Genomic DNA, 12,963 nt, shown 5'->3' with positions numbered 1-12,963 from the left:
ACCCTCTAGGGCCAGTGCAGCTTTACCCTAGTCACAAGGGATGAAGAGTGCCAGAGACAAGGTTGAGGGCCAGCTCTCTGAGCTTGCCTCCTCCAGTAGATCCAGCGCCAGTAACAAGCTCCTCCCTCCTCCTCGAGTCCAACAGAGGAGGTATTTTGAGATCCTTGAGGAGACTTGTTTGGGTCTTCCAGTTCACCACTCCGTGGAAGAACTCACTGGGGGAGTCCCTCTGGAGAGAGACTCCAACCGGCACGTGTCCTATTCAGCTACTGAGATCCTAAGCCAGGAGAAGGTGGCAAAGTGTGCCATGCAGGCAACTTCGTGGCTTGACATCTGGCTGGGGTCTCTGGGCATCCTGGTGCAGTCTGAGGATCTGTCCAAAGAAAGCACCAGGAAGGCACTGGAGACATTCTTGCTCTCAGGCATGCTGACCATCGAGTTTCTGGCCCACCAAGTCTCGAGCTTGTGGGCCAACACGACTCTCAAACAACGGGACGCAGTGACTGAGAGATTCCATCAGAAGGTCCCCAGTTCCGACGTTAGCAGGCTCAGACACTCTTCCGTGCTCGGTAAGAGTTTGTTTAAGCCTAAGGACGTGGAGCTAACCGCTGAGAGGTGGAGGAAGTCCAACCAGGACTCCCTCATCCATAGGGCCCTGACATCGAGGCCCTACAAACCTCCATCAGTCCAACAGCCCTGTCCAGCTAAGGACACAAAGAAGACGACAGTAGCAAAGCCAAAGGTGTCTAAACCCTTTCCTGCCAAGAGCAGAAGGAGCAAAAAGTCCTCCAGGGGAGGTAAAAATCCTAGAGGAAACGACTGAGGCCGTAGACGCTAGGATTGGCAGTCTCCCTGCATGTCCACCAGTGGGGGGATGCCTACAAAGTTGCGCGACAAGGTGGCAGCAACTCGGGGCAGATACCTGGACGATTTCCGTGATCACTCTGGGTTATCGCGTCCCGTTCATAGCTTCTCTATCTCCCCTGACAGCGAATCCAGTGTCATTGAGCTCCCTTACTATGGGATCTGTAAGGGGCAGGCCTCCGGGCAGAAGTCCAAACCTTGTTGAAGAAGGACGCTCTCCAAGAGGTAGTGGACGGGTCACCAGGCTTCTACAGTCGACTCTTTCTTGTAAAGAAGGCGTCTGGAGGCTGGAGACCAATCATCGACCTCTCAACCCTGAACGGGTTTGTCAAACAGACTCCGTTCAGTATGGAGACGGCAGACACGGTCAGACTTGCAGCGAGACCACAAGACTTCATGTGTGCACTGGACCTGAAGGACGCGTAATTCCAGATCCCAGTCCATCCGTCTTCAAGGAAGTACCTAAGATTTTGCCTAGACGACAAGATCTACCAGTTCAAGGTGCTGTGTTTCGGTCTCTCCACAGCCCCTCAGGTGTTCACCAGAGTGTTCACCCTGATATCATCGTGGGCTCACGGGATCGGCATCTGTCTCCTTTGTTATCTGGACGACTGGTTGATCCTAGCGGAACGGAGGCAACCCTTCCTCGCCACCGAGACAAACTTCTCGAACTTTCCCAGGATCTAGGGATCATGGTAAATCTCGAGAAGTCCTCTCTGCAGCCCTTTCAGAAACTGGTATACCTAGGCATGGTCATAAACACCAATCTCCACAAAGCCTTCCCATCAGACGACAGGATAGAAAGGCTGAGGAAGGTCGCAAGGCCTTTCCTCAATCGAGAAGAACTTCCGGCCCAAACTTGGTTACGTCTCCTCGGCCACCTCTCCTCCCTGGCCCGTCTGGTTCCCAACGGTCGCCTCAGAATGAGATCTCTCCAGTGGCGACTCAAGTCCTGGTAGAATCAAGGACACTATTCTCCAGACACATTGATCCCTGTGGGTCATGCGGAACAGACAGACCTCCAGTGGTGGGTGGCAGACGAGAACCTACGAAAGGGAGTGGATCTTTTCGTCCTTCCCCCGGATTTAATGTTGTTCTCGGATGCATCAAAGAAAGGGTGGGGGGCCCACGTTCTGAACCACAGTACCTCAGGCGTGTGGTCAGAATCAGAAAAGTACCTTCACATAAACCTGCTAGAAATGAAGGCCGAGTTCCTGGCACTTCAGAAGTTCCACCAAGTCCTGGCGGGCCTCTCTGTGGTGGTTATGAGCGACAACACCACGGTGGTGGCTTATATCAACAAGCAGGGAGGTACCTTTTCAGAACAACTATCCCATCTTGCAGTAGAGATTCTGAGATGGTCCGAAGTCCACTCGATCACACTAGTGTCTTGCTTCATTCCAGGCGGAAGGAATGTGCTCGCCGACAGTCTGAGCAGAGCGACGCAGATAGTGAGTACCGAGTGGTCTTTGGATCCTTAAGTAGCCAACAAAGTCCTGACTTTGTGGGGTTCCCCGACTGTGAATCTTTTCGCTACAGCGTTGAACTTCAAGCTCCCGCTGTACTGCTCCCCAGTCCCGGACCCCAAGGCTCTCTGGCAAGATGCCTTCCAACAACGGTGGGACAACATCGATCTGTACGCCTTTCCCCCGTTCTGTCTGATGAGGAGGGTGCTCAACAAGACCAGAGTGTCGGTCAATCTATCAATGACCCTGATAGCTCCGCTATGGCATCACGCAGAATGGTTCCCGGAACCTTCTGCAACTCCTTACGGAGATTCTGAGAGAAGTCCCTCCACGTCACGAGCTACTCAAACAACCACACGCCAATATCTTCCACAAAGCCTTAGCTTCGCTTCGACTTCACGCCTGGAGACTATCCAGCATCTCCTCACTGAGAGAGGATTTTCGCAACAAGTTGTGAATGGGATGTCTGGACACCTGCGCATGTCATCTGCAGGGGTCTACCAGGCGAAGTGGCGAGTCTTCTGTGGTTGGTGTCGTGGAAGGGGTATCTCTCCACTCGATGCCACTATTCCAGCAATAGTGGAGTTCCTCGTGTATTTACGGGAGGAAATGCGCCTTTCAGTCTCGGCAGTGAAAGGCTATCGCTCAGTCTTAAGTCTAGCCTTCAGGCTTAAAAGAGTGGACATTTCTTCCTCGCTGGAACTTTCCCTTCTTATACGAAGTTATGAACTTAGCTACCCTCAGTCGGAAGTGAGACCTCTTCCATGGAACGTGCTTCGAGTTCTCAGGTCTCTGAAGAGACCTCCCTACGAACCATTACGTCAGGCTTCAGATCGCCACCTTAGCTGAAAGACAGTGTTCCTGCTAGCGTTGGCCTCGCCCAAGCGAGTCAGCGAATTGCATTGTCACTCGTACGACATCACCCATTCAAGGGGATGGGGGGGAGGTAACGTTCAGGTTCGTCCCTGAGTTTGTTGCCAAGAATCAGAAACCGGGAGCACCGGACCCTCGGTTCGACTCTTTCCAGGTTCCGAGTCTTCGTTCTGTAAGAGATGACCCAGACCATCTCCTACTGTGCCCAGTAAGGAGTCTGAGGTTGTATCTTAAAAAAACAGCTGCAGTTCGTCCCCAGGTGCAAGCCTTGTTCGTGAGCACTGGGAAAACGAAGAGGAGGGTCACCAGGAATACTCTCTTGGCCTGGATTCGCAAGGTAATACACCTGGCCTTGAATCCTGACCCTTCTCCGTCACGTCGCCCTAGAGCGCATGATGTCTGGGGCATAGCTACGTCCCTGGCCTTCAAGAAAAATCATTCAGTGGTGCAGGTCCTGCAAGCTGGGGTGTGGAAGCGTCAGACCACCTTCACGGCCCACTACCTGCAAGACGTGACCCACAGGAGGCTCGATACGTTCTCTATCGGCCCTATGGTGGCTGCATAACAGCTGGTCTAACCTCAGGCTTCTTAATGGACAAGTAGCAGAAGGTTGAGGGCATTGTTACCTGGTTTTAGTCTGCGTGAATGAAAAGATCTGTCTGGCCCTTATTCTTTTCTTCATCCTCTCCTCCCTCGGAGAAAGCAGCATCCTGGGTTCTCTGCACAGCTGACCTCAAACCACTGCAGGTAAACCATGCTTCCTTGTGTTCCTAGTATTAAGTGTAATACTGTCATGTCCCCAAACCCTGACGAGGTGGTATTGGGAAAGTCCTAGCCTAGAATTCCATCTGAAGAACTCCAGGTCAACTTCCTAGGACGAGTCACTTCTTCACCTTCGCACACAGCTTATGTAGGCCGCAGCCGTTTCACAGCATGCTAGCGAGGCGCAGGGACTCCTTATTTCCTGAGTACTTACACACTCGAATATGGAGTCCCCGGGCAAAGCCAAAGCCAGTATGACAGGGACTTACTGCCCTTCCTAAGGGTTGAGTCACCCCATGTAAATAGCGTGGTTTGTATTTCAGTTACGGAACAAATGACAAATTCGTAGATAATTTGTATTTTTCCTAACTATACAAACCTTAGCTATTCGTAGATAATTTGTATTTTTCCTAACTATACAAACCTTAGCTATTTACACATATTTCCCCGCCAGCCCTGTCCCCCGGGATAAGTCCTACATCTAAGCAAAGTGAAGCATTCACTAGTGTGTGTGAGGAGGGGGGGTAGCAAGCTACCCCTCCCTACCCCCCGCTAACTAGCGGTGGGGTAGTAAACCCTCGTTAAAATTCTAATGGCTCGTCGTTCAGCTACGCCGAAGTAATTACCCCATGTAAATAGTTAAGGTTTGTATAGTTAGGAAAAATACAAATTATCTATGAATTTGTTATATTTAGGAACTATGATCTCTATTATGGGATTCTTTAGAATTGGAGCTCAGTGAAAGATTTAAAAAAGCAAATCAGACAATGGTTAGGTTAAGTAAAACTTGGAAATCAAATTGCCTAAAATTAGGCTATATATTAGTTTAGTGAGATTGGTGTTACTGTTTGAACATGAGTCGTGGTATGAAAATGAAGCAATATCCAACAAATTTTGTAGGTTTGAGAACTTAGCCCTCAGAAGAGTTAAATGGCAGGACAGGATTAGAAATGAAACTATGAGATAGATTACTTAAGTGCCATATGGGGATGAGATTGTGGTTAGGGGTACATGGAGATAGTTTGGGCATGCTCTTCATACTTCCCAAGAGAGATTAGTTCGCCAAATATTTAACTGGCCTCCACAAGGCACTAGAAGAGTTGGAAGACCCAGGCTTACGTGGCTGAGGTCTATGAAGCATGATGTAGGAGATGATGAATGGAGAAGTATTGAATTAAGAGCTCACGATTGAGACGATTGGCGAAATGTAACCGAGGTTCTTTGTTTCAATAGGCCTATGAGGGGATGATGATGATGATGATAACTTACTAGATATCACCTTTAGAAAGCATATAGTATACTGTATGCCTTATATACAATGCAAAGTGTAGCACGAATGTACACAGAATTGTTTAACCCATATACTGTACACTGGAAATCATCAAGGTGTGAGAGGTCACAATTGCTCAAAGATTGACTTTACCTGCTTGATTATATTTGCCTCAGAGTACCTACAATTAAAGGGATTCAAAAGGTTTAAGAACATTCGAAGAAGCACAAACCTTTAAGGTTGTTAGGTTGAGTTTTTTACTTGGAAGACATGACATAGACCAATATGAGACAGTATTATAGTAGATGATTAGGTTTTATTTTGATTTGTCAAGCTAAATAATTTTCGTGTAATAGCACCAGATATCAGTTTTGTATTGTATAAAAGAAAAAAATTTATATTTTCAAGAAAGGATTGCAGATGTTCTTTTCAAGTAATTGTTCACAGTTTATGTACTCCTGTTATAGTTATTTAAGTGAACATTGTGGTGCATCTGTGTTAGGATGCAGATAAAGAGGAACTAAGTACTGTACATGAATAGAATAATTGCCTTTCCTGACATATCCTAACTTCCATCATTTGTTTTTTTGCAGCTGGTATCTGAAAAAATTTGAAGACTACCCAAAGGATCGGAAAGCTATATTTCCATATGTGCTTTGATGACCCCAGAGATTACTCATGGTAACTTCCAATAATCTGTTACAAGTACTGAGTAATAGATTAAACTTTTAGTTTCGGTAAAAGTGTAAATAAAGTATTTAATAAATATCAGTACATGTTATTTGACTATAACTAGTTACCGAAGAATGCAGCATGCATTCAATATCATATGTACACACACCTAGCATTAGAAATTTAATACTACATAAGTTTTAATTTAAGGGTTATGCTTTTATCATAGATTATTTCTTTATATGCAAAATGATATACAAAATGAGAGAGAGAGAGAGAGAGAGAGAGAGAGAGAGAGAGAGAGAGAGAGAGAGAGAGAGAGAGAGAGAGAGAGAGAGAGAGAGAGTGTGTGTGTGTGTCACTATTCTTTAAAAAGGAACCAAATTATCTAATTTTTGGTTGCCTGTACCAATGAGAGAGAGAGAGAGAGAGAGAGAGAGAGAGAGAGAGAGAGAGAGAGAGAGAGAGAGAGATATTTGTCTGGTAATGTTAACTATCCAGACAACATATCTTAATTCTCTATAATTTTTGGTAGCCTTTACCAATTTTAGTTAGTAAGGGTGAAACTGTAGTATATTAAGTTCACAGACATTGTGGAAATCATAGGCACTGCATTGTAGCAAGCTGGTCCTGAACACAATAGTGTTTATATACTTTGACTCAGTAAGTTAATGTTATGACATATAATTTCCAAATGTATTTTTGTACAAGACAATGTTCATAGGCACATTTTTTTGTATATAATAGCTCCAATATAAAGCCAGAGGACCTCTTCAAATCAGTTATTTTACAATTGGATTTAATTTTCTAATGTATATTTCTATTTATATACATACTGTAATTTTATTTGCATATACAGTTTCAAAAGTGGTGCTCTTCTCTTCAATAGCATAAGTGTCCTATTTTAGGTAGTTTTATTTGTTTGAGATGGCTCTTATTAAGTATGTACTTCTCATAGAGGTATTTTGTAAAACTAAGCAAATCATTTGCTTGACAATTTTTTTTGATACTGCAAGATAGGATTTTATGAAAAGAAAACTTAGGCCACGATGTGATTGTTGAGCAAAGAGATTACATTTCATGTCTTGGTCAAGGGAAAATCCATTCCATTAGTGCATGCATACGTACATAACATGCCTTAGTCTTCAAAATTTATCAAACCTATTGTTTCTTTGCGTTTCCCTCTATGGATGTCTCGATGATTACAGTTGTTCGTCAATAGTTTAATTACTTGGAGTGTGTAAAGTAATGGATGAGAAAGAATGTAGAGGTATTCCAAAATCTTGCTAAAGACGATCCAATTTCCCTGTTCAATTATCTTAGATACAAGTGTGTTAAATGGGGTTTACTTTAGTCTTTAGCCTTAAACTTATTCTTAGTAAGCATTCAATAATTTAGCCTACTAACTCCTTGTTGTTTATGTAACCGCATAATAATTAAGTGTTTTTTCATTTATTCCATAATCTCTGATATGAGTAAAAGAATAGTACAATATCAGTTTTGTCTTCATGGTTAAACAAAATGGGAATTACACTAGGTGAGACCTCCTTTGAAAAGCTAGCCCCACATTCTACCTGTTTCCCTGTGTCACCTACTTCTCGGTTTGTGGGAGAAATGAAAGGCGTGTCTTGATTTTTTGCGACAGCATAAGAATATTTATCTGTAATTAATTTATTATTGCATATGTTGATAGATAGTTTTCAGGTTTTGACTATGTTGGAGTGTTAAAATACTGTGTAGTCTCCAAGGACTTTCCTGTAAAAGGCTAGAACAGGGAATCTATTACTGTACGAGATAATTACCAAAGAAATGTTGTCTCTTCTGCTCAAGGGCCAATGTATCAACATGCAAAGCATACTCAGAGTGTAAGGGAGACCTAAAGTACAGGCGCTATTAAACAATGAACAGCACCTCCAATACTAAAATTGTCTGGCTATCAGGGACACAACATCACTGAGTACTATTACCACAGCTGGAGACAATGCTACCTCTGTATCAACTTGCACCCACCCTCCATCTTACTCTGTCATCAAAGTTACCACACATGCTTTTGCTTTGTCTATGAGTGAAGTGAGGCTTCTTCATTCAAGGTTAAGTTGAGTAACAGGAATCAAGTAACTGGGTAGTTAATACTCCACTATTCTTAATATTGCATTATCATAATAAGGGTCAATTTTATGGCCAAGTTTGCCGTCGATAATTTGTTGCATTTGTTTTGCCTATGATTCCTTCGTCCCAATTAGCCTTCACTCCCGGACTTTTGTAACATCGTGGAGGTTTAGTCCTACACAGATACAAACTTCTAAAATTCTGAGTCATTTTTGAGATGACTACTACAGTTAGACCCCATTCTTCAAGAGGGTCAGGTAACATAGACAGGCGCGAAAACTGCGATTTTGGGAGCGTTTGATGCACCAGGGTTGGTAACTCCTATCCTAACACGTCACTGCCCATCGTCTACTAGCAGATGGTTAACACACCAAGTACTACCTAATATTGTATGTTCTGACACTAAATACAAACCCTTCGACATTTATAGCGATTATCTTTTGGCAAAGGCAGAAGACTAGCCATAAAGACTTGAGCGAGGTAGAACTACTGACCCAGTTAGGGGGGCTATTGAGGGGTAGCGGGGGATGCTGGTGTGTCAGACTCACTTTTTCTTTTGGCTTTGCCGAGAACGGACATCTGCGCTAGCTGCCTTCCAAGCAGACTTACCGTAATACTAATCTTTTTATCTTTTTCTATTTTCAGGTATGCATGTTTTCTCCTTCCTACAGTCCATCATGTGGACTTGCCTAGGGCCTGAAGGACGCTTCTGTGCTACCTCCACGTCCTCTGCCGAGACCGACCTCGATTTTTTTGCGTCCAGCCTGAAGAGGATGGCGCTGTGACCAGGATAACAACCTGCGAGAAGTGCCAGAAATAGACTTCCTCCCAGTTGGAAAGATTTGGGCACCGGTGCAAGAAGTCGTCCAGGACCACCATAAGCCTTCTTTATTTATTTTTCACTTCTTGCTCTATTTGAATTTTGTTGATGACCATTAGTAGAACATTGACCAGTTTTTGTATAAGCTTCAAATTTAGATGACATTACCCTCTGGCAGACCCCATTGGGTACAGACTTTGTTTCTTATGAGTCGGGCTTCAGTGATCTGGTTTTAAGTCATCTCATATTTGCGGGTAATTGGTGATGTCAGGCATTGGAGTCATTGGTGGGAGGGGTAACTAGCCCCATTGCCCAGTGTACGTCCACCTAAAGAGAGGCAGCCCCTCTCTAATACACTAGAAGACTGGTCCCCGCTGAAACCTCCCCTTATGTTGAGCCATATGGGATAGGAGGAATGTCATCCTCTGATAAGAGGTGGATAACCAGCTTGCTCCTTCATTGAAAACCAACCCCTTTGGTGACACCCTGGAAAATATGAACATGACCTCGGTATTGACAACTCCAACTCAGGTTCTAATATTGTAATGTTATAACCTTATTAACGTCATGTAAAGAATGATTATATGAAAACATCAGAGAAGGAGAGAGAGAGTAAGAAATGACAGGCCAGAAAAGTATAGAAAAGCATTATTCCCTGGTCACTATGAAGTAGTGAATGATGAATTTTTTTTATTTTGGAATTTGAAAATGTATGACTTGAGCATGTGAATGTTTTTAAAGGTAATAGGTAAATTGTTGATATATGTGGAGGGCAGCAAAAAATCCCTCCCCCGGGAAATGGAAGTGTCTTCATAGAGACTTTATCCCCAATACAAAGTGTAAGATTAAAAACACTTTCACCATGAGATGGTCAGTGTCAAATGCTTTTTGCACCATATTTTCAACCAGAGTGGGGTTGTCTTATATGCTCCAGAATGGCTAAACATAGAGGAAAGAGAAATTGAACTGAAAAGTCAAGGAGTAGAAAAAGTAGTTAGAATGAGAAAGATAGTTGGAGAACAGTGTGTTCCTCTTGCTACTTTGGTTGTAACATTTGATTAATGAAGACTTCCTAATGTTTTTAAAGCTGGTTGGCTATCTTTGAAGGTGAAACCATACACCCCTTCGTCATTGCAATGTTATCATTGCCAAATGTATGACCATTTAAGCCAGAAGTGCAAGGAAAACGAAATGATAAATAACAGTTTGCGCCAACTGTAGAAAAGATTGTCATGGAGCATGCACAGAAAATTCAAGTAACATACATTATGGGGAAGCTCACCCAGCTACATCTAAAAGCTGTGTTAAGTTTATTTTTGAAAAGGAAATTCAGGTCAATAGGACCATGGAAAGGGTTACTTTTAAAGAGGTCTGTAAAAGAGCTCATGTAAAGCACTTAAGGCTAGGACAATCTTTTTCACTGATTTTGAAGAAAAACTTAGCAAAGCACACTTATGAAAATAGTCTCCTTACTTCCAACATAAAGAGGGATATAAAAGTAACTAAAGAAGATGAAAGTCCAATTGAATATTTATATCCAGAAAGTGTAGAAAAATCAAAACACACTTGAAGATCAGAAAGATATTAACAAGCCATCTACTCCCATTTTAAACAATAGTAAAAACCTCTCTCAGGTAATTTCCTTGCCTGATTGGATGGAGGCTCCAATTAAAACCAATCTACCCAGTACCCCTTTAGTGGGGAAGGTGCAAAAACCTGGTAGCTCATGCTCTTTTAAGCAAAAAAGAGAGACAGACCTCCATCTCTCTTGCCCCCTTCCATAAGAAACATTAAAGTTATGACTTCAAATAAATATGATCTCTTGTCTGCTGATGTTTCTGATCAACGGGTAGACAACTTAAATAAATCAGAAGTTCAAAGTGAGGTCCACCATTCCCTTCAACAATTAGATCAAAAGGACACACAGAAAAAGACAAATACAAAACCCAATATATCAAGATCCTCTCAGAGAAACCACTTGGAAATAGTGTTAGATCAAAGATTGCCAATGGGAAGACGTCATCCAAGGTGTCTTCCAAAAAGATATACCATAGCTTTTTCCTCCATTCTCTTATGGAATTCTCAGGGTTTAAGGGCCAAATATGAACTTAAGCTCTTCATTCATGAGCACTTCCCTATAATTGTATGTCTTTAGGAGCAAGCTCAATGCTAATACTCCTTGTCCTCGAGAGTATGTTAGCTATAGGTCACCATATGATCAATGAGCAGGGACCATGGCGGAAGTCTTATATACGTTCGTCAAAATGTTCCCCAAATATCTTTGTCTATCAGTACCTCTGCAGGCTGTGGTTGTACTAATAGATTTAGGGAGAAAATACACAATCTGCTCTTTACTTGCCTCCAAATGATAACATCTCTTATGATAATTTAGTAGAGGGGATTCATTTACTCCCTCAACCTATTTTCTTACTAGATTTTAATAGTAGACATCCTTTATGCGGTGATTTTTTGGCAAACGCAAGGGGTTATATTATATCATCAGTTGTAAAGAATGAAGATGTAGGACTCCTTAATACAGCAGAACCCACACACTTTCATGTTCAGACAGGTATCTTAACATGCATTGACTTATCTATTGCAAGCTCCAACTGCCTTCTTGATTTAGATTGGAGAACATTAGAGAATTGGCATACTAGTGATCATACACCAAATATTATAAACACCAACAATGGTCCCCCTTTACAGAGATCGCTATGATGGAACCTGACAAAGCGGACTGGGATAGATTTCATGAGCTTGGCGAAATTGAATTGAATGCAGAACTTACTAGATGGAACTCTCCATACAGCAGGAGTAAATTCAATTTTCAAAACCACAGGGTTATACAACGTTGACCAATCCCCTGGTGATCTTCAGAATTAAATTCCATCCACAGAACTACAAGAAAATCTTAGACTAGATTGCGTAAATGCTGCACAGAAAAGAATTTGATATATAAAAGATGTAGAACACAGTTTTATCATGCCCTGAAAGAAGCTAGGCGCCAGTCTTGGGTATCTTTTGTTTCCTCCATTAACAGTAGAACACCACTATCTGTGTGAAAGAAGTAAGAAAGATAGCAGGCAAATTCACCCCCAACCCACCACCAGTGTTGAAGGTGAATGGTCAGTATGTGACTGGAGCAACTGATGTTAGCAATGCATTGGCTGATCTTTTCTTCAGTGTATCAAGTAAGTGTAAGGTAGCTCCTGATTACGAGTATAGAATCAGTGAAGAATGGAAAATGCTAAATTTTGCAGCAGAAAAATAGGAATCCTACAACTCTCCTTTTACTGAAAGGGAATTTGATTCCGCACTTGATAATTGCAACGATACAGCCCCTGGTCCTGATGGAGTTCCATATGCAATGATTAAACATCTACCTGTTAATACCAAGTTATTTATTTTAAGCATTATTAACAGAATATCATGATCATAGTTATCCAAGTGTTTGGGAACTAGCCATTATTTTAGCCTTTCTAAAACCCAGTAACGATAAGTTTTTAGCAGCAACCTATCAACCAATTGCATTGACATCTTGTTTATGTAAGATCATGGAGAAGATGGTCAATGCAAGACTGGTGTAGTACCTGGAGAAGAAAGGTGTTTTATCACCTATCCAGTGTAGATACAGAAAAATCCCTTCAACGACTGATTTGTTAATACTTGTCCTCTATTTGTGAAGCCTTTTCTTCAAAACAGCCCCTTTAATAGTGTTTTCTGACCTTGGAAAGTCATATGACACTGCCTGGAAATATGGTATATTTAAAACCATTCATGAATTAGGATTAAGAGGATGCCTACCATTGTTCATTCAATCATTTGTTTCACATGGATTTTTTCAATTGAGAGTGGGGGAAACTATCCGAGAGGAAATTTCAGGAAGTAGTTCCCTTTTCTAGTGTGCTAAGTGTAACCCTATTTGTACTTGCCATTAATGGAATATCTAACGTCATTCCCCAAAATATTTTCTCAACATTATTTGAAGATGATTTTGCCTGATCATTTACTGGATCTAGAATGTCGATGGTTGAGAGAAAACTATATCTCAATTGGCAAAATTTTCAGTGGACTGAAATGAATGGATTTAAGTTTTTGACAAGCAAAACTGTTGTTGTCCATTTCTG

At 42.3% G+C, this 12,963-nt stretch overlaps 1 protein-coding gene across 2 annotated transcripts in view; it reads left to right on the top strand.

Annotated features, from left to right (window-relative positions):
- Positions 1-6,016, top strand: part of LOC137650042 (3-oxo-5-alpha-steroid 4-dehydrogenase 1-like) — a 147,515-nt gene extending 141,499 nt beyond the window's left edge. For both annotated transcript variants that reach the window (XM_068383065.1, XM_068383066.1), the window contains exon 6: positions 5,829-6,016. In XM_068383065.1, the coding sequence (XP_068239166.1) occupies positions 5,829-5,895 (67 nt within the window). In that variant the 3' untranslated portion in view covers positions 5,896-6,016. The remainder of the gene's footprint in view (positions 1-5,828) is intronic.
- The last annotated feature ends 6,947 nt before the right edge of the window (positions 6,017-12,963 follow it).

The sequence above is a fragment of the Palaemon carinicauda genome, chromosome 11, assembly GCF_036898095.1.
Source record: "Palaemon carinicauda isolate YSFRI2023 chromosome 11, ASM3689809v2, whole genome shotgun sequence".
NCBI lineage: Eukaryota > Metazoa > Arthropoda > Malacostraca > Decapoda > Palaemonidae > Palaemon > Palaemon carinicauda.
The sequence above is the reverse complement of the archived record's forward strand: the minus strand, read 5'-3'. Positions and strand labels throughout refer to the sequence as shown.